The 23,488-nt window shown below is 40.9% G+C and overlaps 1 protein-coding gene across 1 annotated transcript in view; it reads left to right on the top strand.

The window, feature by feature from the left end:
• LOC144689723 (TBC1 domain family member 15) overlaps window positions 1-23,488 on the top strand; it is a 58,206-nt gene that overhangs the window by 32,594 nt on the left and 2,124 nt on the right. Inside the window, exons 7-9 of the mRNA XM_078557064.1 lie at window positions 1,763-1,853; window positions 6,825-6,973; window positions 21,526-21,667. Of these exons, the coding sequence (XP_078413190.1) occupies window positions 1,763-1,853; window positions 6,825-6,973; window positions 21,526-21,667 (382 nt within the window). The remainder of the gene's footprint in view (window positions 1-1,762; window positions 1,854-6,824; window positions 6,974-21,525; window positions 21,668-23,488) is intronic.

Raw genomic sequence — 23,488 nt, 5'->3', positions numbered from 1 at the left:
ACTGGAGTTAATGGGAATTGGGGGAAAACTCTCCACTGGTTGGAGTCATACCTAGCACAAAGGAAGATGGTTGTGGTTGTTGGAGGTCAGTCATCTCAGCCCCAGGATATCACTGCAGGAGTTGCTCAGGGTAGTGTCCTCGACCCAACCATCTTCAGCTGCTTCATCAATGACCTTCCCTTCATCATAAGGTCAGAAGTGGGGATGTTCGCTGATGATTGCACAATGTTCAGCACCATTTGTGACTCCTCAGATACTGAAGCAGTCCATGTCCAAATGCAGCAAGACCTGGACAACATCCAGGCTTGGGCAGATTTGTGGCACGAATGTTACTTGTTACTTAACTGCCATGCAGTAATCATCTCCAACAAGAGAGAATCTAACCATTGCTCCTTGACATTCAATGGCATTACTATCACTGAATCCCCACTATCAACATCCTGGGGGTTACCATTGACCAGAAACTGAACTGGACTAGCCATATAAATATTGTGGCTACAAGAGCAGATCAGAAGCTCGGAATCCTGCAGAGAATAACTCACCACCTGACTCCCCAAAGCCTGTCCACAGTCTACGAGGCACAAGCCAGGGGTGTGATAGGATACTCCCTACTTGCCTGGATGACTGCAACTCCAACAACACTCAGGAAGCTGAACACCATCCAGGACAAAGTAGCCCACTTGATTGGCACCCCTTCCACAAACATTCAATCGCTCCACCTCCGATGCATAGTGGCAGCAGTGTATACTATCTACAGGATGCACTGCAGGAACTCACCATGGCTCCTTAGACAGCACCTTCCAAATCCACGACCACTACCGCCTGGAAAGACAAGGGCAGCAGATACATGGGAACACCACCATCTGGAAGTTCCCTTCTAAGCCACTCACCATTCTGACTTGGAAATATATGGCTGTTCCTTCACTGTCGCTTGGTCAAAATCCTGGAACTCCCTCCCTAACAGCACTGTGGGTGTACCTACACCACATGGACTACAGCGGTTCAAGAAGGCAGCTCACCATCACCTTCTCAAGGGCAACTAGGGATGGGCAATAAACACTAGCCTGGCCAGCGACGCCCACATCCCTTGAATGAATAATTTTTTAAAAAATTATCAGGGTCTCAGATCACATGTGAAAGATGGTTAGGTGAGAATGGGAATGAGGTACAGTTGCTGTCTGTGGATCCATAACTTTGGATGAATCAGGAGAAGGCAGGAAGAAAATTCTGTGTGCGCATGTGTGTGGGTGCGCACACGATGTTTTGTTCATTTGTTGTCAAGCTGATTGTTTTATTTTGCCAACCGCAGTGTAGGCTCCATTTTGATTCAGGGATTCTAAGAGGGCAGAACTTTAAAATTGTAGCTAGGCCGTTCAGAGGTTGATGTGAGGAAACACTTCCTCACACAAAGGGTAGTGGAAATCTGGAACTCTATCCCCCCAAAAGCTGCTGAGTCTGGGGTCAGTTGAAAATTTAAAAACTGAGATTGATAGCCTTCCCTTCGACAAGGTATGTTGAGGGTTACAGCACCAAAGGCAGGTAAATGGAATCAAGATGCACAATGGGCATAATTTAATTGAATGGCAAAGCAGACTCGAGGGGTTGAATGGCCTCCTACTGTTCCTATGCATCATTTAACATGGTTTATTTCTACGGGGGGGAGGGGCTTTCACTGATGAGTTAAGACCTGCTTTTGATCACAACTTTTCAGTTTTAATTTTGTTTGCAATAATTGACTGCAAAGTACTTCATGTGTGTCCAGGACTTGAGGAGCAGCTCCTGAAGGAACTGGACTCACAGCTTTATGCTCACCTTCTAAGGGATGATATGAACGGCCTCACCTTCTGTCACAGGTAAGGTAACGATAGCCACTCATCAACACCTCTCCTCCTCTCTTTAGAGAGACTTACAGATCAGCTGCCTCATTTTTTTCAGTGTGTGCCAGGTTTTGATTTCGTGGTTCCAGCCCTACTTTCCTTTCACTCTGCAAGAGTGAAATTCTCCTTTCTCCACAAGATACAACATCAGACTCAGCCCCTTACCTACCCACTTCCTCAGGAAGACATCAGTTCCTAGCAAAGCTGCCCCTCATTCAAACACCAATCAAGTGTTCACATTGCAACACTATTCAGAGAGGCAGCAGAATAGTGGCTGCTGTAGGGAAAGTTCAAGTGTCTGGCGAGAGTTATCATCCTGGCAGTCTTATCTGTGATTATTAAGAGATAACCTAATTGAGGTGTTTAAGATGATTAAAGGAATTGATAGGGTAGACAGAGAGAAACTATTTCCTCTGTGTGGGGAGGACTGGTGGGGGGTGATAGGAGACCTGAACAAGTGGGCAGAACCTTAAAACTGGAGTCCAGGCTGTTCAAGGGTGGTGTCAGGAAGCACTTCTTCACAGAAAGCGTAGTGGAAATCTAGAACTCTGTTCCTGAAAATAGTGTTGGGGATCAATCAAAGATTTCAAACCTTGGTTGATTTTTGTTGGGTAAGGGGATTAAAGGTTGTAGAAACAAGGTAGGTGAATGGAATTAAGACACTGAGTGGTTAGGACTTGGAATGCACTGCCTGAGAGTGTGGTGGAGGCAGGTTCATTTGAGGCTTTGAACATTATTATCTGACAAGGAAGAATGTGCAGAGCTATGGGGAGAAGACTGGGAGTGGCACTAGGTGAGTTGCTCATTCGGAGACTTGGTGCAGACATGATGGGCTGAATGGCCTCCTGTGCTGTAACAATTATCATTGACCTATGATCTCACTGAATGGCGGAACAAGCTCGAGGGAATGAATGACCTCCCCCTGTTCCGATGTTCATGCTTCCAATGGTCAAGTCATTTTGGAGATCGAAATGAGTATGGCCTGTGAAGGATAATACCTGAACAGAGGGGTTTTCACTATCAGTAAAGATTGAACAGGCCGGGTCTCTTTTCCCCAGAAAAGAGAAGACTTGGGAAGTGACCTGTTAAAGAATGGTTAAGGCACATCCGGCCCATCGAGCCCATGCCGGCACCCTGCAAGAGTAGTTTAGCTATTCCTGCTCCCCTGTCCTTTCTCCGTGGCCCTAGATTATTTTTTCCTTCAGGTGCTTATCTAATTCCCCTTTGAAGAGCTCGAATGAACCTGCCTCCATCACACTCTCAGGCAGTCATGCCAGATCCAACCCACTCGCTGTGTGTGGGAAAAAAAGTTTCTCATGCCACCTTTGGTTCTTTTGCCAGTCATTAAACTGTTTCTTCTTGTTTGCAATCCTTCCACTAATGGGAACAGTTTCTCTTTATCTACTCTGTCTAGACCCCTCGTGATTTTGAATATCTCTATCAAATCCCCTCTCTGCTTTTTCTAAGGAGAACAACCCCAACTTCTCCCTGGAACTATTCTCATGAATCTTTTCTGCACCCTTTCTAAAGTCTTCACATCCTTTTTAAAGTGTGGTGCCCAGAACTGAATGGAGTAAAGGCCTTTTAAATTTACGAAGCGGTTTCAATAGGGCATGTAGAGATGTTTAGATGTTTCTACTTGTGTGGAGTCCAAATCTAATGGGCATAAATATGAGTCCAATAGGGAATTCAGGAGAAACTTTTTTACCCAGAGTGGTGAGAATGTGGAACTCGCTACCACAGGGAGTGGTTGTGCTGAATAGCGTAGATATCATTACGGGGAAGCTGGATAAACACACGAGGAAGAAGGGTATAGAAGGTTATGTCAAGAGGGCAAGATGAAGTAGGGCGAGAGGAGGCATGTATGGAGCATAAACAACAGCATGGACTATTTGGGCCGAATGGGCTGTTTCTGTGCTGTAAATTCTACGTAGCAGGCATCACCTCATCGTTTTTCATCATGTGCTCAGCCCCCATGCTTAAGTAGGATATTGCCATTAACCCATAGGAGGAAATTACATGCCAATACTGTCCTGAGATCTGATTTAGATTCTTAGACCAGATTCTGGACTACTTTGACCCTATTTGTTGAAATAATCTTTCCTCGGAGCTGATGTAGCCATTCCCACTGTAACTTTGACACAAAGTGAGACAGAAATCCTATTGGGTTGAAGCTGCAGTGATGGTCCCAATGCTAACTACCCATTGGAAGGTTGATTTTATTTTATTCACAGTAGCACCACATTCAAAACCTGTAGCATGTTTTAACAGCTGTGTGGATCTGCTGGTTTTGAGCCTACAAGTCAAACAAAAATGAGATGTTTTTAAATTGCTAATGTGCTGATTTTAAGGAATTCTTTACAAAGTTATTATATTTGTTGAACTCAGTCTCCAATGCTCCAATCAGTCTTCCAAGACTAGTTCAGTTGAGTGGTGTGTTTACATTTGAAGCTCTATGCCTAGCCCTTCCAATGAATATTGATGTACCTACGTTGCTATGGTGATCAAGGAATTTGTTTGAGGCCTGGGGAAAGGGTTTTTTTCCCCAAGTGAGAAATGAATCCTACTTTGATAATAAATATCCCCGTTACATGGCAGTACAGTTGAAAATAACCATTTAGGTTATTTATCATACAGAGCAGGAAGAGACCATTCAGCCCAACATGTCTATGCCAGCTCCTTTGAAAGAGCTACCTAATAAGTCCCACCCCCCTGCTCACTTCCCCTGCAAACTTTGCCCTTTTCGAGAATACATTCAATTCCTTTTTGAAGTCTGTTCCCTAGCTACTGACTTCATCCCTCTCCCTAGCAACAGTCTGAGATTCAGCCAGTCTGTTCACAGCCTTGGTGTCACATCTGATCCCGAGATGAGCTTCCAGCTCATAATTGTGCTACCACTAAGACAGTCTATTTTCACCTTCGCACCATTGCCCAACTACACCCCTGTTTCAGCTCATGTGCTGCTGAAGCCCTCATTCGTACCTTTGTTATCTTTTGACTTTATGATTCCAATGAATTCCTGGTTGATCCCTCACATTCTACCCTCTGTTAATTTGAGGTCATCCAAAACTCTGCTTCCCACTTCTTAACTCGCAGCAAACCCCATTTACCTATCATCCCTGAGTTCACTGCCCACATTGACTCCTGGTCAAGCAACGTCTTGATTTTAAAATTCTCCCCATGGCGCCACTCTTCACTATCTCTGGAATCTCCAGCCCCACAACCTCCTGAGATCTCTGTGCACCTCTAATCCTGGCCTCTTGTGCCTCCGTGATTTTAATTGCCCCTGTATTGGTGGCCATGCCTTCAGCTGCCAGGGCCCCGCTCTCTGGAATTTTCGTCCTACACCTCTGTCTCTCTACCTGGCTTCCCTCCTTTAAGACACTCCTTAAAACACACTTTTTTGACTGAGCTTTTGGTCATCTGACCTAATTCTCCTTAAGTGGCATGATATCATACTTTGTTTTTTAATGCTCCTGTGAAGCGCCTTGGGACGATTCATTACGCTAAAGGCGCTATATAAATGTTTGAAAGTTGCAATTGAATTTGCTTCCAACACCCTTTCAGACAGCGTGTTCTAGATCGTAACAAAGATCCTAGGTAATACTACATTCCAGAAAATGGGAGAGGAATTTCATAGGAACACTTTGTACATCAAAATGAGAACATAATTGCTATCCTCATGTCCTGAAGTGCCAGAAAAGCTTGCCGTTTTATGTAAGATCAAACCCTACACCCTCAAAACAAAATTCTTTTTTAAGAAAAACTCCTTTTGATATTCAGCCGGCATTATAAATATGGTGAGAGCAGACCTCTTTCCCGTTCCACTAATAATAAACCTTCTGCCTGAGTTTGGCATGCAGATCCAAGTGTGTGGTTGGCTGGTGTGTACTGTGAAAGAACACATTAACCAGCCCGCTTGTCTAATGTGCTTTTGGGGAGGCTAATAAGATTCGCCAATCTTCTGAAGAGCTTTCACTGTTGCAGTTGAACATGCAAAGGACATGGGGAAAAGGATTAACTTGTTGTATTAAATTGGAAAAGTCACCTTTGGGCCGCCGACAGGTGTAAGAATATAATTAACTCATTAGGCTCCTTAGGTTTGCATGAACGGTGGAGAGAGTGGTGTTTAAGGTGATGGTTGAGGTGCCGATCAAGCGTGTTACTTTGTCCTGGATGATGCCAGGCTTCTTGAGGGATATAATAATGATGATTGTCATAATGTATCTTTTATTCACAATTCATTTTTTAATTAATAAATTGTTGCTCCCTTTGAAATTTGGTATTCTTGCAACTGCCCTGATGAGTGCAAGAAAAGTTTTGACATCATGTCTCTTTCCAGCAATATTCAATTTTATTTTATTCTTTTACGCTATGTGGGTGTCGCTGGCTAGGCCAGCATTTGTTGCCCATCTCTAACTGCCCTTGAGAAGGTGGTGGCGAGCTGCCTTCTTGAACCGCTAATTAATAAACTGGAAGCAGACCTACTCCTGTTGTTGTTGAGATTGTTTCGGCACATTTATTAAAAGGTTCGATAGGGTAGATGTATAAAAATGTTCCACTTGTGGAGGAGACCAGAACTAGTGGCCATCAATATAAGATAATCACTATTAAATCCAATAGAGACTTCAGGAGAAACTTCTTTACCCAGAGAGTGGTGAGAATGTGGAACTCACTACCACAGGGACTGGTTGAAGTGAAGAGAAATAGATGCACTTAAGGGGAGGCTAGATATGTATATGAGGGAGAAATGAATAGAAGGATATGTTGATAGAGTGAGATGAAGAGGAGTGGGAGGAGACTTATTTGGAGCATAAATATAGCATGGTGTTTCTGTGCTGTAAAATTCTGTATAATTCTTTGTAATAACAATTTTGAATATAATTGGGATAACAGCTTGTTCCATTTGTGGTCCCTGCGGGATTGCCTTCTCTTCCCTGTTGGCAGGTGGCTACTTCTGGGATTTCAGCGAGAGTTTGAGCACAGCGACGCAGTCCGGCTATTTGAGATACTCAGCAGTCACCACCTTGAGCTAAGTTCGCTGGAGGCAGAAAGTGCGCGTCATTCGGAGAGAATGACGCATTTCCAGAGGGAAGGTGAGTAACCTGGTGAAATCAAGTGCAACGTGGACTGTGTCAGTGAGCTGTCAAGTGGTCCAGAGTGCTTTGCGTTTGACTATTAAGTTGCTGCTTATTGGTCGATTGTCACGACCATGTAATAGGCGTTTTCTCAAAATGGTCCACGAGCTAAGAATTTGTATGCACGTTTATGTAGCCCTTTTTAAAATTTGCAAGTGAGTCGATTGAAAAATAACCAGCAGCAAAGCTTTAGTCTTAAACAAGGTAAAGGTTTGTTTGTTAAGTAACTTACAGCATTAGTCTTGTAAGAAAGTAATAAAGTTACTAACTGAACACACAAAAACATTAAATGCATATAAGAATAAAAGATACTTATAAAGATAAAATTCACTTCAGTCCTTTTTGATATTGTTACAGGTCCGTAGCTTGCAGTTGAATTGTTGGTTGTCTGAATTGAAGGGTTGAAGTTCAAAAGTTTTGTTCAGCAGCTGCAGTGGCTTTTGTAGTTGATTAGTCAGTGTTTGCAGGTGGACTCAGCAGTTCAAGCAAGTTTTGGGAGAGAGAGGAGGTTCCTTGTTCCTCATTAGTTTGAAGATTATGACACTTGAAGGTTGCCTAGATTCTTTTTAGCAATACAATAGTTGATTACTGGATACCTTCCTCCTTGTTCTCCCTTGGCTGAGAGCCCTTTCTGAAGATGTGCCTTGGAGTTCTTCCTGGGTGTTCTGCACAAAATAGGTGTACTCAGCCAGACTTTATACAGTTCAAAACTTAAAATGGCTGCTATCCCAAACTGTCGAATCATGCTTCCATTTTAGGTATTGGGTTAGCCCAAGTCTGGACCATGAAACTACCATAGTTTATTGTAAAAACCCATCTGGTTCGCCAATGTCCTTGGGGAAAGAAATCTGCCATCTTTACCTGGTCTGATCTACATGTGACTACAACAATGTGGCTGACTCGTAACTGCCCATCTGAAAATAGCCCAGCAAGCCACTCAGTTCAAGGGCAATTGAAAATGGGCAACAAATACTGGCCTTGCCTGCGACACCCAAATCCCAAGAAAGAATAAATAAAAAGCTCCATCCGTTGTATTTTAGCAAGGTGATTAGCCTTTTAAATGTCTCCGCTATTAACTTCTTCCAGGTTTGCTCAGATAGGAAAGAGCTCTTCACACCTCCAGGGAAGCCATTGTCAATGAGTTTCTGATTGCCCTCGTGAAAATGCACATTGAATTTCAAATGTCTTCACATGTCTATTTGCAATTTACTTGGAGCCTTCTAGAAGTTTGACAAACATTGCAATTGTAAAATGTCAGGTGACTTTTTGAAGGCATTTTTAAGGCTCATTGTGCTCATTTAAAAGAAAGATTAACTTTTTTACAAAATGTATACTATCACAACCACTGAACATGTTTGTGACACCAAATGTTAATACTATATCCCACCCTGTCTCACACACTGTTTGATTAATATTTTTATCCACCAGCCTCCCTAGTAGCTCCATTAAAATAGGAACATGCAATGGGCTGGGAAAATCCAGCTGATCCAACAAGCCTGAATCATAGAATGTTCTGGCACAGAATGAGGCCATTTCGCCTGTCATTTTAGTGCCAGTTCCTTGAAAGAGCTCTCCAATTGGTCCCACTGCTCCATAGACCTGAAAATGTTTTCTTTTCAATTGTATATCCAGTTCTATGTTGAATTTAACAATTGAATTTGCTTCCACTGCTCTTTTCAGACAGCGGATTCCAGATTGGCATCCCATCTACCATCTTAAACATTCACGCCCTCCACCACCAATGCATAATGGCAGCAGTGTGTGCCATTTACAAGATGCACTGCAGCAACTCGCAAACCTACACCACAGGGACTGCAGCGGTTCAAGCAGGCAGCTCACAAGCACCTTTTCCAAGGACAATAAATGCTGGCCTAACCAGCGATGCCCACATCCTATGGGTGGATAAAAGAAATAATAACTCAGTTTAAAAAAAGTTCTCCTCATCTCCTCTCTGATTCTTTTGCCAGTTAACTTAAATTTGCCTCCTTTGTTGACTGACCCTCCTGCCAGTGGAAACAGTTTCTCCTTATTTACTCTATCAAGAGCCTTCATGGATCAGAAAGTTCAGTGTTGCTTACTTCTGATTTAAGGGTAGACCATATTTATTTTCAAAATTCCATCACTTGTTACACAGGCAAACACAGCAGCAAATTTGAACACAGCAAGATTTCACAAACTGCAACGTGATCTGTTTTTTTTAAGAGAAATAAATGTCGGTCAGGACACCAGGTATAACAACCCTTCTCTTTGAAATAGTGGCCATGGGATCTTTTACATCCACCTGAGAGAGAAGACAAGGCCTTGGTTCAATGTCTCACCCAAAAGACAGTATCTCTGATAGTGCAACAGTCCCTCAGTACTTGAACCCACAATATTCTGATTTAACCTGTCCCACACCTCATGGTGGCTGGAACATCCTGACAAAACACTTCTTCTCAACCTCCCTATGTAATATAAAATATGATTTAAAATATAATCTGCTGGGAGAGGCAAAAAAGAAAACAGAGGCCCAAGGTCAATAAGGGAATAAATAATCTGTAAAATTCCTCTCTGAACCCCAGATGATTGAAACAAGTGCAGGAGATTGCGTCGATCATGTGTTCTCTATAAAGATGCGTAACCTTCTCTGTCATGCAATCTCTGCTCCAGTCAGGAACCGGTACACCCCTCTCTTGAAGTAAAGGAGTCAGAACCCACCACACCAGCTGTCAACACGTTCCAGAGGCTCTCTTCTTTCTCTCCAGGGAAAAGAAAACTCATCCACAGTGCACTCAAACCTGCGATATAGAAGCTGCAAATAGCACCATAGCACTTTTGACAGTAAAGAAATAATTATCCAGGAATCCTGCTCCTGAGCACTCTCTAGTGATTTGAGCTGAAATGTGTGCAGGAGTTGATGTCAGATCAGGAATCGATCAGAAGTGCTTGCAATACTGAGCACAAATAACACTCGATGTTTAGGCACATGTGAAGCATAGCCACCTGGCTGTGGGACCAGAAGGTGCCTTTAACTGGGTACCATAGCTTCAAAGGAGAAACGTAAAACAGAACGAGTTTGGACAACGTTTCATTGCTGCAGTATGTTGTTTCAATTGGTGCAAGGCATGGTTTACACCAGTAATTGTGGAAAGTGGGATTTGGGTTCACTCCAGTAATTATGGAACGTGGGATCCGGGTTCACTCCAGTAATTATGGAATATAGGGCGGCAGTTTACACCACCATTAGCTTATGTGTTCAGAGTGTTATGATACATCAGTGGGTAAAGGCTGAGTTGTTTAAATCCCAGAGGGAAACGAACAATTGTCATAACCTATATTTTCAATTGGTATGTTTGAGATGCAGCTCTGAATTCAGGAATAAAACCACCAAGCTTCAGGAGGTTTTTTTATATAAAACTAAATTAAACATATTAATTTAACAACAAATTAGACATATACACATGTCTACAAATTACTACCATAACTTTTAAACAAATCCCCAAATTAATCACTCCCAAATCAATCTTCACCAAGGCAACAATAACCCATAGACTTTAAACAGACACCAGGCAAAGCACATTTGACCTTACGAATTCAAAATGAGGTTCCTTTGCAATTTGGTTCTTTTGCAGACAGTTGTGGGCTTACAAGCTGGTTAGATCTTAAATGTCTTTGCCTCATACACACAAATTCCCTTCTGTTTATACCTAGCTTCCCCTTTGAATGTAAATTTTCCATTGTATTATTAGGTTTTTAAAATTTTACCTCTCCTAACAAACCCTTTCATTCCACCAATTTTATTAGTAAACTGAAAAAAACACATTGCCTGACGTCTTCTAGCTACGTGCAAGATTTCACCCATTCTTTTAAATGGATTATTCAACAAATGCAAATGTGCTCTTTACCTTCTATCCTTTTTTACAGTTTACCCAATTAACATTTCAAACTACTATATATCAAAGCACCCAGACTAGCTGGCTTTAATCCAATTAACACACACATAGACACAGACCCTACTACAATTCCAATTTAAAAATAATTTCCAATAACATTATAGACAATATCTCTTCATGACATCCCCCCCATCGAATAATGAACTGTCATAACCTTAAAAGACGGTTTCATTTTTTAATGACCTATCTCGCACTATCTCCTATACTTACTACACTATTGCAGTACCAGCTGCTTGCATTAACATAACGATATATGTACACAAGTCCTTGGTATCAATATAAATCACTCCAATCCAGTGTCCAGGTTTTTTAAAATGTCCAATTTTCCCTATTAAGTTTCAAACTCTTAATTATGCATCTGCGAACAAATTTTCTCTACCAGCAACATGTATAATCCGTGGATGAAATGGCTGTAATAACGGACTCCATCTGAAAATTCTTGCACTTTTGTCTCGCAATTTGTCCAAAAACTTCAAAGGATTGTGGTCTATATAAACAATTGTTTCTGATGAATTGTTTGCAACATTAATTTCAAAATTCTGCAATGCTAGCATCAAATCCAAGGTCTCTTTTTCAATCATTGAATATCTTCTCTGTTGTACATTCAGCTTCTGTGAAAAATACCCTGTCAGTTTTTCAATTCCATGTATTCCATCGTCTTGTAACAATACGGCCCCAATGCCTATATCGCTTGCGTCAACGGCCAACTTCAATTGCTTGGCATAATTGGGTACTGTCAAAACTGGTGTTGTAGTTAATACAGTTTTCAAATTATCAAATAACTTCTGACAGTCCAGTGTCCACTGAAACTACTTGTTCCTTTTTAATAGTTCAGTCAGTGAAGCAACCACTCGGCTAAAATTTGGTACAAATTTCCGGTAAAACTCACTCATGCCCAGAAATCTCAAAACTTCTCGTTTTGTTGTAGGCACTGGGAAATCCACAATAGCCTTGACTTTCACATCTGTCAGAGCCACTTTTCCATATACAGTGGTATGGCCTAGATATGTAACTTGCACTTTTGCAGATGCACTTTTAGCTAAGTTCATCATCAAATTAGCTTCTTGTAATTGGGAAAATAATTCTTCCAGATGCTGTAAATGCTCCTCCCATGTCTGACTGAAAACTATCAGATCATCAATATAAACAGCACAATTGCTTAGACCTGCAATTACTTTGTCAGTCTTCATAACATGACTTTAAACGATATAGTCCATTTGGCATCACAAAAGCCAATATCTCCTTTGTTCTCTCTGACAACGGTACCTGCCAATATCCTTTTAGCAAGTCAATCTTTGTGATAACTTTTCATTGTCCCACTTTCTCAATGCAGTCGCCCAACCGTGACATAAATGGATATGAATCCGCTTTTGTCACAGCATTCACCTTTCGATACTCTACATCCAGTTTTGGAGCAGCACAATAGGTGAACTCCAGTTACCGCAACTAGACTGAGTGATATCACGTTGAAGCATGAAATCAATTTCTTTCTGTACTTGTGATAACTTTGCCGGATTTTATCTATAAAAATGTTGCCTTATTGAAGATGAAACTTGTACAGACACATCATGTATAGCTAAATCTGTCTCTCCCAACTTATTCTCACAAATAAGTTTGTGTGACTGCAATAGCTTTTCCAAATTACTTTGACACTTGTTTGGAAGGTAACTCAATATTTCATTTAAATTTTCAAGAACCCCCTCATTATCAAATTTGATTAGAGGAAAATCAGTTTCAGAGTCCTGCACTTCTACCTCTTTCTCATCATCCAACTCGTTCTTTTCCTCTTCCCTGTCAAAGCACTTTTTAAGCATATTTACATGACACACCTTCTGCTTCTTTCTTCTTTCGAAGTATTTATTAAATAATTTACTTTGCTCAACTTCTTTTCAATCCTGCAAGGCCCACTAAACCTTGCATTTAATGAATCGCCTATCACTGGTAACAGAACTAGTACTTCCTCTCCAGAAACTAAACTGCGAGCTTTAGCTTTCTTATCTGCCTTCATTTTCATCACTTGCCGTGATATCACTAAATGTTTCCTAGCCCACTCACATGCTCTGTTCAATCTTTCCCTGAAATTTGATATGTAATCCAGGAGAATAGTTTCTGAATTTTGATTTTTCATTAATCACCTTCAGTGATCCCCTTATCTCATGACCACAGACTAGTTCAAAAGGACTAAAACCAGTCGATGTATTAGGAGCATCTCTAAGAAATAACAAAAATGGAATTTATTTATCCCAATCCTGTGGATAATCCTGACAGTATGTTCTCATCATCATAGTTTTTAAAGTTTGATGCCACCTTTCGAAAGCTCCTTGTGACTCCGGGTGATAAGCTGTTGACTTAAACTGTTTTATCCCCAAACTGTTTATTACTTCCTTAAACAACTGTGACATGAAATTTGACCTCTGATCTGATTGTATTTCCTTAGATAAACCATATCTTGTGAAAAATTTAGCTAACTCCTCCACCACCATCTTAGTTGTAATATTTCTTAAAGGTATCGCTTCAGGAAACCTGGTAGACACGTCCATTATTGTCAGTAAGTACTGATTTCCACTTTTAGTCTGAGGGAGGGGTCCTACACAATCAATCATGACCCTAGTGAAAGGTTCCTCAAATGCTGGTATTGGGATTAAAGGCACCGGCATAATCACTGTTTGTAGTTTCCCTGTTACTTGACATGCGTAACATATTCTATAGAATTTGACTACAACTCTATGCAATCCTGGCCAAAAAAAAACACTATCTTTTCCTGTGTTTTCCTAATTCCTAAATGTCCCCCCATTGGAATTTCATGAGCAATCCTCAGAATCTCATTTCTGTACCCTAATGGGATAACAATCTGCTGCACCTCACTCCGGCTTTCATTTGCTGAAACATGACCCGGCCTCCATTTTCTCATTAAAATATCTCCCTTAAGGTAATAACATTTTGGTATACATTTTGCTTCTATTCCCAAGTAAGCTTTCTGATATAACTGCTTTAATTGCAAATCATTTTTCTGTATCTCCACTAACCTCCTGGAGTTAAACGTGTCAGCTGAATTGTCCGGTAGTCTTTCCTCCTGAACAATGTTATCAAACGCAGTGCCAGCTAATTGGATTTTGACACCTTCTTCTTGCCTTTGAACTTCTTGTTTTTCTTGTTTCAACCTGTGTGCCTCTGATCTCATTACTGCACAATCTGGAAACAATCCAGGATGCTCCTTCTGTAACATCTCTGTTGAAAACACTTCTACAGGCTGCTTACTACCATAGGCATCACCCAAATCTGTGATCCAGGTATATCATTACCCAAAAGAAATTGAACCCCTGCAATGAGCAATTTTTCCACCATCCCAACAATAACTTCACCCGACTTCCATTTACTCTTTAAATTTACTTTCCACATTGGAATAGGCTTAGCATCTCCATGAACCCCACTTATTATCACCTGTTCCTGCAATACTCCCTCTGAACAACAAATATCACTATCGCACAACATTAAGGATCGACTAGCCCCTGTGTCTCTTAAAATGTTAACACCTTTACCTACTCCACCCTGTACACATGAAAAGATTTTCCCTTCGCACACAAAGTCTTTAAACATTTCTGCAACCTGCTCCTCCAAATTATCTCGGGTAAACTGTGAACACATTCCCACTTCTTTACCTATCACTGATTCTCCCTGTTTCACTTGTACACAAACCACTGTTTTTTTCTGTGCCTGAATCTCAGAACCCACAGTACTTTTACTTCCAGAACTTTTCTGCACCCCAATAATTCCAACAGGTTTTCCCTGCAATTTCCAACACACTGACTTTGTATACCCCATTTTATTACAATGAAAACACCTCAATTTTCTAATTTTCTCAGCACCTTCCTTTTTATCCTGAGAAAAAACTTCCTGGGAATTTCCAACTACTCCTCTTCCCTGACTACCCACCTTCCTTTCACCTCCCACTTTCTATCCTTTTCCGATTTGAAAGGGTGACGAAGAAAAGGTTTAGCTTTACAAACTAACTCATAATCACCAGCTATGTCTGCTGCCTGTCTTACAGAATCAACCCTCTGTTCCTCCACGTGAGTTCTCACTACCTAAGGAATTGAATCTTTAAATTCTTCCAAAAGAATGACTTCCCTGAGAGCCGCATATGTTGTCTCTATTTTTAATGCCCATTTCTAACAGTCAAAATTACTTTGTTTTACTCTCTCAAATTCAATATAAGTTTACCCAAGCTGTTTTCTCATGTTCCTAAATTTCTGCCTGTATGCTTCAGGAACCAACTCATATGCATGCACAATAGCCTTCTTCACCACATAAGTCACTGATACTTCAGACAGCGAAGCATATACCTCATGCATTCTACCCACTAACTTAGACTGTAACAACAATGCCCAGTACTCTGTGACCATTTCACCTATTTAGCTATCTTCTCAAATGAAATAAAGAACACTTCAACATCTTTTCCCTCAAACTTTGGAAGAGTTTGTACAAATTTAAACATCTTCCCACTGGGTTTTAGGTTAAAGGTTTTATCATCATCTGAACTCTCCTCAGAATCTGAGATCTCTTTTTTAACTTCCAACCTTTTAAGCAGGTACTCTCGTTCCCTTGTCTCTCTTTCTTTATCCTTCTCTCTTGCCTGAAATTCCAGTTCCAGCTTCCTTTCTTTCTCCTGCTTTTCTGCTTGCTCCCTTTGAAATACCCTTACTTCGTCATTTGCTTCTAATTCAAGTTTTTTCAGCTCCTTTGCTTGCTCACGTTCAAGCTTCTTCATTTGTAACTGAAGTCTCACTATCTTCAGCTGTGACTCCCTGGTGTCAGGTATCACTTTCAACTGCAGATGCTGTGCTATATTTTTAATTATACCTGATTTCCCAATTGTAATTTATACGCCAACCCTGTTAACTTACTCTTGGTTATTTTTTGTAACCCAATCAGCGTTATAGCTTCTACTCCCAGACAAGCCTTCGCAATTGCCAAAGCCATCTTGCAGTCTCACCGCTTATAAAAAATCTCACCAACTCCTGAATTCAAAGTGCTTCTCGCACTCGTAACCTTCAGATTAACCAATTTCAAACCAATCAAGGAATTACAAATATTATCCTGCCAAGAGCCCCAATTGTTATGACACAGCAGTTGGTAAAGGCCGAGTCATTTAAATCCCAGAGGGAAACTTGAACAACTGTCATAACCTATATTTTCAATTGGTATTGAAGGATGCAGCTCTGAATTCAGGAATAAAACCACCAAGCCTCAAGAGGTTTTTATATAAAACTAAATTAAACATTTATTAATTTAACAACTAATTAAACACATACACATGTCTACAAATTACTACCATGATAACTTTTAAACAAATCCCCAAATTAAATCACTCCCAGGTAAATCTTCACCAAGGCAACAATAACCCATAGACTTTAAGCAGACACCAGCAAAGCACATTTGACCTACGAATTCAAAATGAGGTCCCTTGCAGTTTGGTTTCTTTGCAGACACAGTTGTAGGCTTACAGGCTGGTTAGATCTTAAATGCCTCTTCCTCATAAACACAAACTCCTTTCTGTTTACACTTAGTTTTTCCTTTGAATGTAAATTTTCCATTTTATTACTAGGTTTTTTAATTTTACCTCTCCTAATAATAAACTTTCATTCCACCAATTTTATTAGCTGAAAAAAAACACATTGCCTGACGTCTTCTAGCTATGTGCAAGATTTCACCCATTCTTTTGAATGGTTTATTCAACAAATGCAAATGTACTCTTTACCTTCTATCCTTACTTACTGTTTACCCAATTAACATCTCAAACTACTATACATCAAAGCACCCAGATTAACTGGCTTAATCCAAGTTAAGACATGCACGCGCACACACACACACACCCGTAGACACAGACCCTACTTTAAAAATAATTTCCAATAACATCATAGACATTAATATCTCTTCATGATGAGTGCAATACATGATTTATAACTGGGGAATGTTCTATATACACAAAAGAGAAGTAAAATGAAACACATTACCTTGGATAGATATTGAAATGAATCTGTTTCTGTCCCAAAGCAGTTGGCCAAGTGACATTCTACCTCTTTTGTTCAATCTCCAGTGCTTCAGTAAGCTTCTCCGCTGGTGGTTTGTGCTTGTACCTGTAAATGATGTTAAATACTGTTTTAAATGTAAAAGCCATATTGAAACATTTTCTGAAAATGCATTCTAAAACTCATTGGCTGGGAAACTCCCTGAAGTGACTACAGCATGCCTTTTGTTAAATGGAATCACGTTGAGATCACTGCTGGTTCACCGCAGTCACCACATGAAAGCAGCACAGTTTTCACTAAGAATTGACACAATAGCTGCAGTACATCACAGAAAATTCCAGCGGCTTCTCCCAAATCGATTTAAGCCCATGCTTCATTGTGGTAAACCTAACCCCAGCTCCTTTGCCAAATTTGCTATTTCGTATTTCTTATTCTCCTGTGCAATTTCTAGTGAAATTATCAGAAAAAACGCCTTTCTCTTCTCAACCTTCTCTTCTCCAAGGACAGCAGCCCCAACTTCACCAATCTATCTACATAACTGAAGTTCCTCACCTCTGAACCATTCTGGTGAATCTTTTCTGCACTCTCTAATGCCTTCACATCCTTCCTAAAGTGTGATGCCCAGAACTGGAAGCAGTACTCCAGCTGAGGCTGAACCAGGTTTATTATAACTTCCTTGATATTGTACTATGCTCCTATTAATAGAGCCTAGGATATTGCATGCTTTATTAACCACTCCCTGAACCTGCACTGCCACTTTCAATGATTTGTGCACATATACCCCAGATCCCTCGGATCCTGCACCCCTTTCAGAATTATACCCTTTATTTTATATTGTCCCTTTTTGTTCTTCCTAACAAAATGAATCACTTCACACTTCTCTACATTAAATTTATCTGTCACTTGTCCCCCATTCCACCAACCTATGTCCTTTTGAAGTTTAATGCTAATCTCCATGCAGTTTGCAATACTTCCAAGATTTGCATCTCTGCAAATTTTGGCGTTGTTCCCTGTACACCAAAGTCTAAGTCATTAATATACATCAATAAAACCAGGGTCCTAACACTGGCCCCTAGGGAATCCCACTGTAAACCTTCCTCCAGACTGAAAAACAACCATTCGCTACTACTCTCTGATGTCAGGTGCCAGGATGCACTGTCATTTTAATGGAGTATTGCATCTGGGAAATGGTAGTATAACGTTACTGGACTAGTAATCCAGAGGCCCAAAGTAATGCTGTGAAGGCATGAGTTCAAATCCCACCAAGGCAGCATGTTTATCAATTAATAAATCGGGAATGAAAAATGCTCATCTCATTAATAATGATCATGAAACTACCAGATTGTTGTAAAATCCCATCTGGTTCTCTAATGCCCTTCTGCTGTCCTTACCCGGTCTGACCTACATGTGACTCCAGACCCACAGCAACGTGGCTGCCTAGCAAGCCACTCAGATGTGTTAAATCACTACAAGATAATAAAAACAAAGTGCTGGAAAAACACAGCGGGTCTGAGAGCAGTGGAGAGAGAAACAGAGTTCACGTGTTGAGTCCAATATGACTCTTCTTCGGAACAGCAGATTTTTCAGCAGCATAAATCCATCACATTCCTATCTCCCTTCAGTTCCAACAAAGAGTCATATTGGACTCGAATAGTCAACTCTGTTTCTCTCTCCACAGATGCTGCCAGACCTCTGAGTTTTTCCAGCACTTGGTTGTGTTAAATCACTATAAGATAATAATAAAAACTGCTCGAGTTTGCCCCACTATTCGGATAGATCAAGGCTGGTTTGCACCTGAGCCCTCCACATTCCTCAATACCCTCACCTAACGAAATTCTATTGACCTCCGTCTTGAACGCTACAGTTTCCCCAGCATCCAGAATCTTTTGGGGAGAGAGTTCCAGATTTAGTGCTCCCTGATATCACCCTTGAACTGCCTAGCTCTAATTTCAAGGCTATGCCCTCTTGTTCTTCATTCCTCCATCAGAGGAAATAGTTTGTCTGTATTTCCCCTATCAAACCCTTTTAATGTTTTAAACACTGTGATTAGATCACACCCGGATCATCTTTACCCAGCGAGTCCTAGCCTGTGAAATCTGTCCTTATAATTTAACATTTTTAGTTCAGGTATCATCCTGGTGAACCAGCACTGCAGCCCCCCCTCTCCCACCTTCCCCCTCCAAAGCTAATACACCCTTCCCAGAGTTGAGCAATATTACTATTTAAAATTGGCACTAAATTCAGATATTTGGCACTAAAATTTGATAATCAAGTTTGCAAGACGGCTATAAAACATTGATGGGCTGAATAGCCTCCTATGTCCTGTACTATTTTATGATTCTTTGAAAAGAGTAAGAAGAAAGAAATTTCTTTGCAAAGTGGATTGTTGGAGCATGGCATGTTTTGCCGCTGGGAGTGGCTGAAGGAGAGATGCTGCATTGATCAAAGGGAAAATAGTTTAAAAATTTGATGCTTGGAACTGTACTGGGGCTATGGAGAGAACAGGATCAGTTCAGATCCTTCTAGCAAAGGACAAATATAGACACAATGGGCTGAACACACTCTGAGCAAACACTTTGTTTTACACAGTGAGTTATTACAATCTTGAATGCATTCCTGAAAGGCCGATGGAACCAAATTCAGTAATAACTTTCAGAAGGGAATTGGACAAATACTTGAAGGGAAAGCATTTTGCTGGGATATAGGGAAAGAATGGGGGAGCCGGACTAATTGGATAACTCTACCAAAGAGCTGACACGGGCATGATGGGCCCAACGGCCACCTTCTGTGCTATATTATTCTATCATTCTGTGCAGATGATGACATTCTCTGCTGCAAACTGCTGTTGGGTATTCTTAGCTCTCTTAAAAGGAATTTCCTTGGAAGAAAAATAAATGATCTGAGGGAGTAGGTAGGAGTGGAGGACTAAACTAGATAGCTTATTTGGAGAAAAGAATGGGACAAAGACTTGTGGAATCATGCAGCACAAAAAGAGGCCATTCAGCCCATTGTGCCTGTGCCAGCTCTTTGAAAGTCCATCCCCCTTGCTCCTTGCCTATAGTCCTGCTGCTAATATTTACTTTTAAAGAATGTATCCAGTTCCCTTTTCCCTGCATTCCAGATGATTATATCTTGCTGTGTAAGAAAATTTGACAAACAGTCTGATTTTAAGCTGCATATATAATTCTACAATTCTCTGTACGATAAATAGTAATATTGTGTTCTGTCCTTTTAAAGAATTAGTATTGTATTCTTGAACTATGGGGATGATTGCAATGCAGAAGGAAGCTGTTCAGCCTTTTGTGTCTGTATTGGTCCTTCACTAGAACAATCTGAACTAATCCTCCTGTCCTGTTCTCTCCATAGCCCCTGTTCAGTTCCCAGCGTCAAATTTTTAACTATTTTCTCTTTGATAAATGGAACATCTTTCCTTCAGCCACTCCCAGTAGCAAAACATTCCATGCTCCAACAATCCACTTTGTAAAGAAATTTCTTCTTTCTTACTCTTTTCAAAATATCATAAAATAGTACAGCACAGAGAAGGCTATTTGGACCATCGAGGTTTTATGGCTCTCTTTAGACTTGATTATCCAAATTTAGTGCCAAATTTAAATTCATGGCCACTTGTCCCTCGCCAATCAGAGGAAGCATTCTCTCTTTGTACAAAGCATGAAAGCTCTTCATAATTAAAAAAAAACTCTTAAATCTCTTCTTAACCTTCTCTATTCTGTCAGAAATAGTTCCAGAGTCTCAAACCCTTACTATACAATGTGGATCACCCTGGTGAATCTAAATTTTTAGTAGTCATTTGGTAGTACAGAACTTGAGTATTGCTGAAAAAGAGACATTTTTGTCAAAGCTTTTCACCTTGCACTCATCAGGACAATTTGCAAAAATACCCAATGTAAGGGGAGCACAATGTATCCTATGAGAAGAGAGTGCTGATTGGTTGGCACTCAGTCCACTTGTCAACCAATCAGCACTCTCTTCTCATACAGTATAAATTGTTGTTCTTTTTACATGTGGTATTCTTGCAAACTGTCCTAATGAGTGTAAGACAAAAAGCCTTAACAAAAAATGTCTCTTTCTTTCAGCAATACTAAATTTTAAGCTTGATGGCTTTAAAATTCTTTCTACAATGCAGTACCCAAATCTGTTCACAGTACTATAAATTCATCATTATTTCTTTACCCCTGTTCTCTAGCCCTTTTCTGACGGTTATCCTAAGTCCCTATTTCAAGGAATTATGAATATCCGCGTCACTGTGTGATTCCTTGTTTTTTCTCCTTAAAATATATCATCGCACAGTCACCCATATTTAATTGCATCTGCCGCCAACTTGCCCATTCCTGAAGTCTGGTGGTGGCAGTAGCAAAATGTGTTTATTTTTTAGAAAAAGCAGCTTAGAAAATTAAGAACCTGTAAATTTCAGCAAATCTTATACTCTCCTTTTCAAAAAAAAAATACTGATTCTTTTCAAAAGTTGACTGATAAATAAGGCGTGTTTCTTATGTTTGCCAATTGTGTTTTCTTTCTTCCGCAACTGTAGAAGGCAAGATCAGGCCCGAGTTGCCGTTGACCAATAACGATTACACCTTTGAACTCTTCATCTGTGCCGCAATCTTGCTGGAGAAAAAGGAGCTGCTGTTAAAATGCTCAGATGAAGTGGAACTCATTCAGTTCACAAACAGGTAAACTTACAAGCACACACTCGATCATCTAGTGTTCTCAATAATGCCAAGAACAACAGATTGTCTTTACCTCAGTTTAGTGCTTCGCATTTAGAGATAAACATTGCACAGTGATCTGCCTTAAATATGTTGCTATTGGACTCATTCGCTGGTGGGCACTGTTGTTGCCACAGGGTCCCTTTGTACAACGGCGACACTTCCTTAAGCATGGAAATTAGCCTTTAATTGACCTCCGGATGTCTCCTACAATAGCGCATCCAATTTCAACTCTAGCCTGCTGAGATATTTTGGCCTGAATGGGACAGGCTTCGTTAAAGGCAGCCTAACTTGTAGTCAGCTTTCCTGAAGGCAATTGCTCACTGCCTGTTACCAGGATAAGACCATAAGACATAGGAGCAGAAGTAGGCCATTTGGCCCATCGAGTCTGCTCCGCCATTCAATGAGATCATGGCTGATCTGATCATCCTGAACTCCACTTTCCTGCCTTTTCCCCATAGCCATTGATTCCCTTACAGATTAAAAATCTCTGTCTGTCTGAACCTCGAATATACTTAATGACCCAGCCTCTATAACCCTCTGCAGTAAACGGTTGTAGGGTGCAAAGGGTGTAAACACTCCCCTCATTATTCTATAGCACTTTGTATGTTACACATCAGGTCTTTTACTAATTTGTTCTTTGGGCGTGGTGACTTCAGCAAGCATTGATTGCCCTGGGAAGATGGTGATGGAGGTAACATGCTTTTTTGAGATCACTGGAGCCCAATGGTTTGAGGTGGGCAATTTCAGGATATTGACCCAGTGATGATGAAACAACGTAGGGGATGGTAGCATAGTGGTGATGGTGCTAGATTAATAATCCAGAGACCCAGACCAGTGCTGTGAAAACATGGGTTCAAATCTCACCGTGGCAGCTGGTGGAATTTATATTTAATTAATAAAATCTGGACTATAAAGCTAGTCTCAGTAATGAAATGAAATTATCATCGATTTGGCGTAAAAACCCATCTGATTCACTAATGTCCTTTAGGGAAGGAAATCTGCCGTCCTTACCTAGTCTGGCCTACATGTGACTCCCGACCCACAGTTATGTGGTTGATGCTTAACTGCCCTCTGAAATGAGCTAGCAAATGTGTCAGTTCAAGGCCAATTAGAGATGGGCAACAAAGAATGAGGCTTGAAAGGGAACTTGGAGGGCATGTCATTCCCACGAGGATTTGGAGGTGTCATCCTTCTCGAGTGGTTGCAGGGAGAGGGAGGTATTGTGGAAGTACATTCTTTAAATTGTCCATACTGCAGCCACAGGGCACCATTGATGGAAAGGGTGGCTGTTGAGTCCAATTGCAGAAGCACTGGTCAAGTAAATTGTTCTGCTCTGGATGGGGTTGAGCTTCTTGATTGTTGATGTTGTTAGCATCCAGACAAATAGTGAGTGTTCCATCGTTCTCCTGTCTTGAGCTTCGGAAATGGTAGAGAGGCTCTTGGGGGGTTCAGAAGGTGAGCCACAGGTGGCAGTGTTCCCAGACACTGCCCTGCTCCTGTGGCTACAGTGTTGTTAGGACTGGTCCAGTTCAGTGTCTGATCATTGAAGCCCCACCACTGAGATAATGATGTGAGGGAATTTCTCACATTGATACCACTTGTCAAGTGGCTTGGCTTTCTCTTGTTGAGATGAGTAATTACCTGATATTTGTGTGAAATGAAGCTTACCTGCTATTTGCAGGTGCCAGTCTGGCTGTGATCCAGGTCCCACACAAGGCTGGCATGGGCTGCTTCACCATCCGAGGAATTGTGAATGGAGTAGGACAGTTTGGAGGCATCAGC

Source organism: Cetorhinus maximus, chromosome 2 (assembly GCF_964194155.1).
Source record: "Cetorhinus maximus chromosome 2, sCetMax3.hap1.1, whole genome shotgun sequence".
NCBI lineage: Eukaryota > Metazoa > Chordata > Chondrichthyes > Lamniformes > Cetorhinidae > Cetorhinus > Cetorhinus maximus.
The sequence above is the reverse complement of the archived record's forward strand: the minus strand, read 5'-3'. Positions and strand labels throughout refer to the sequence as shown.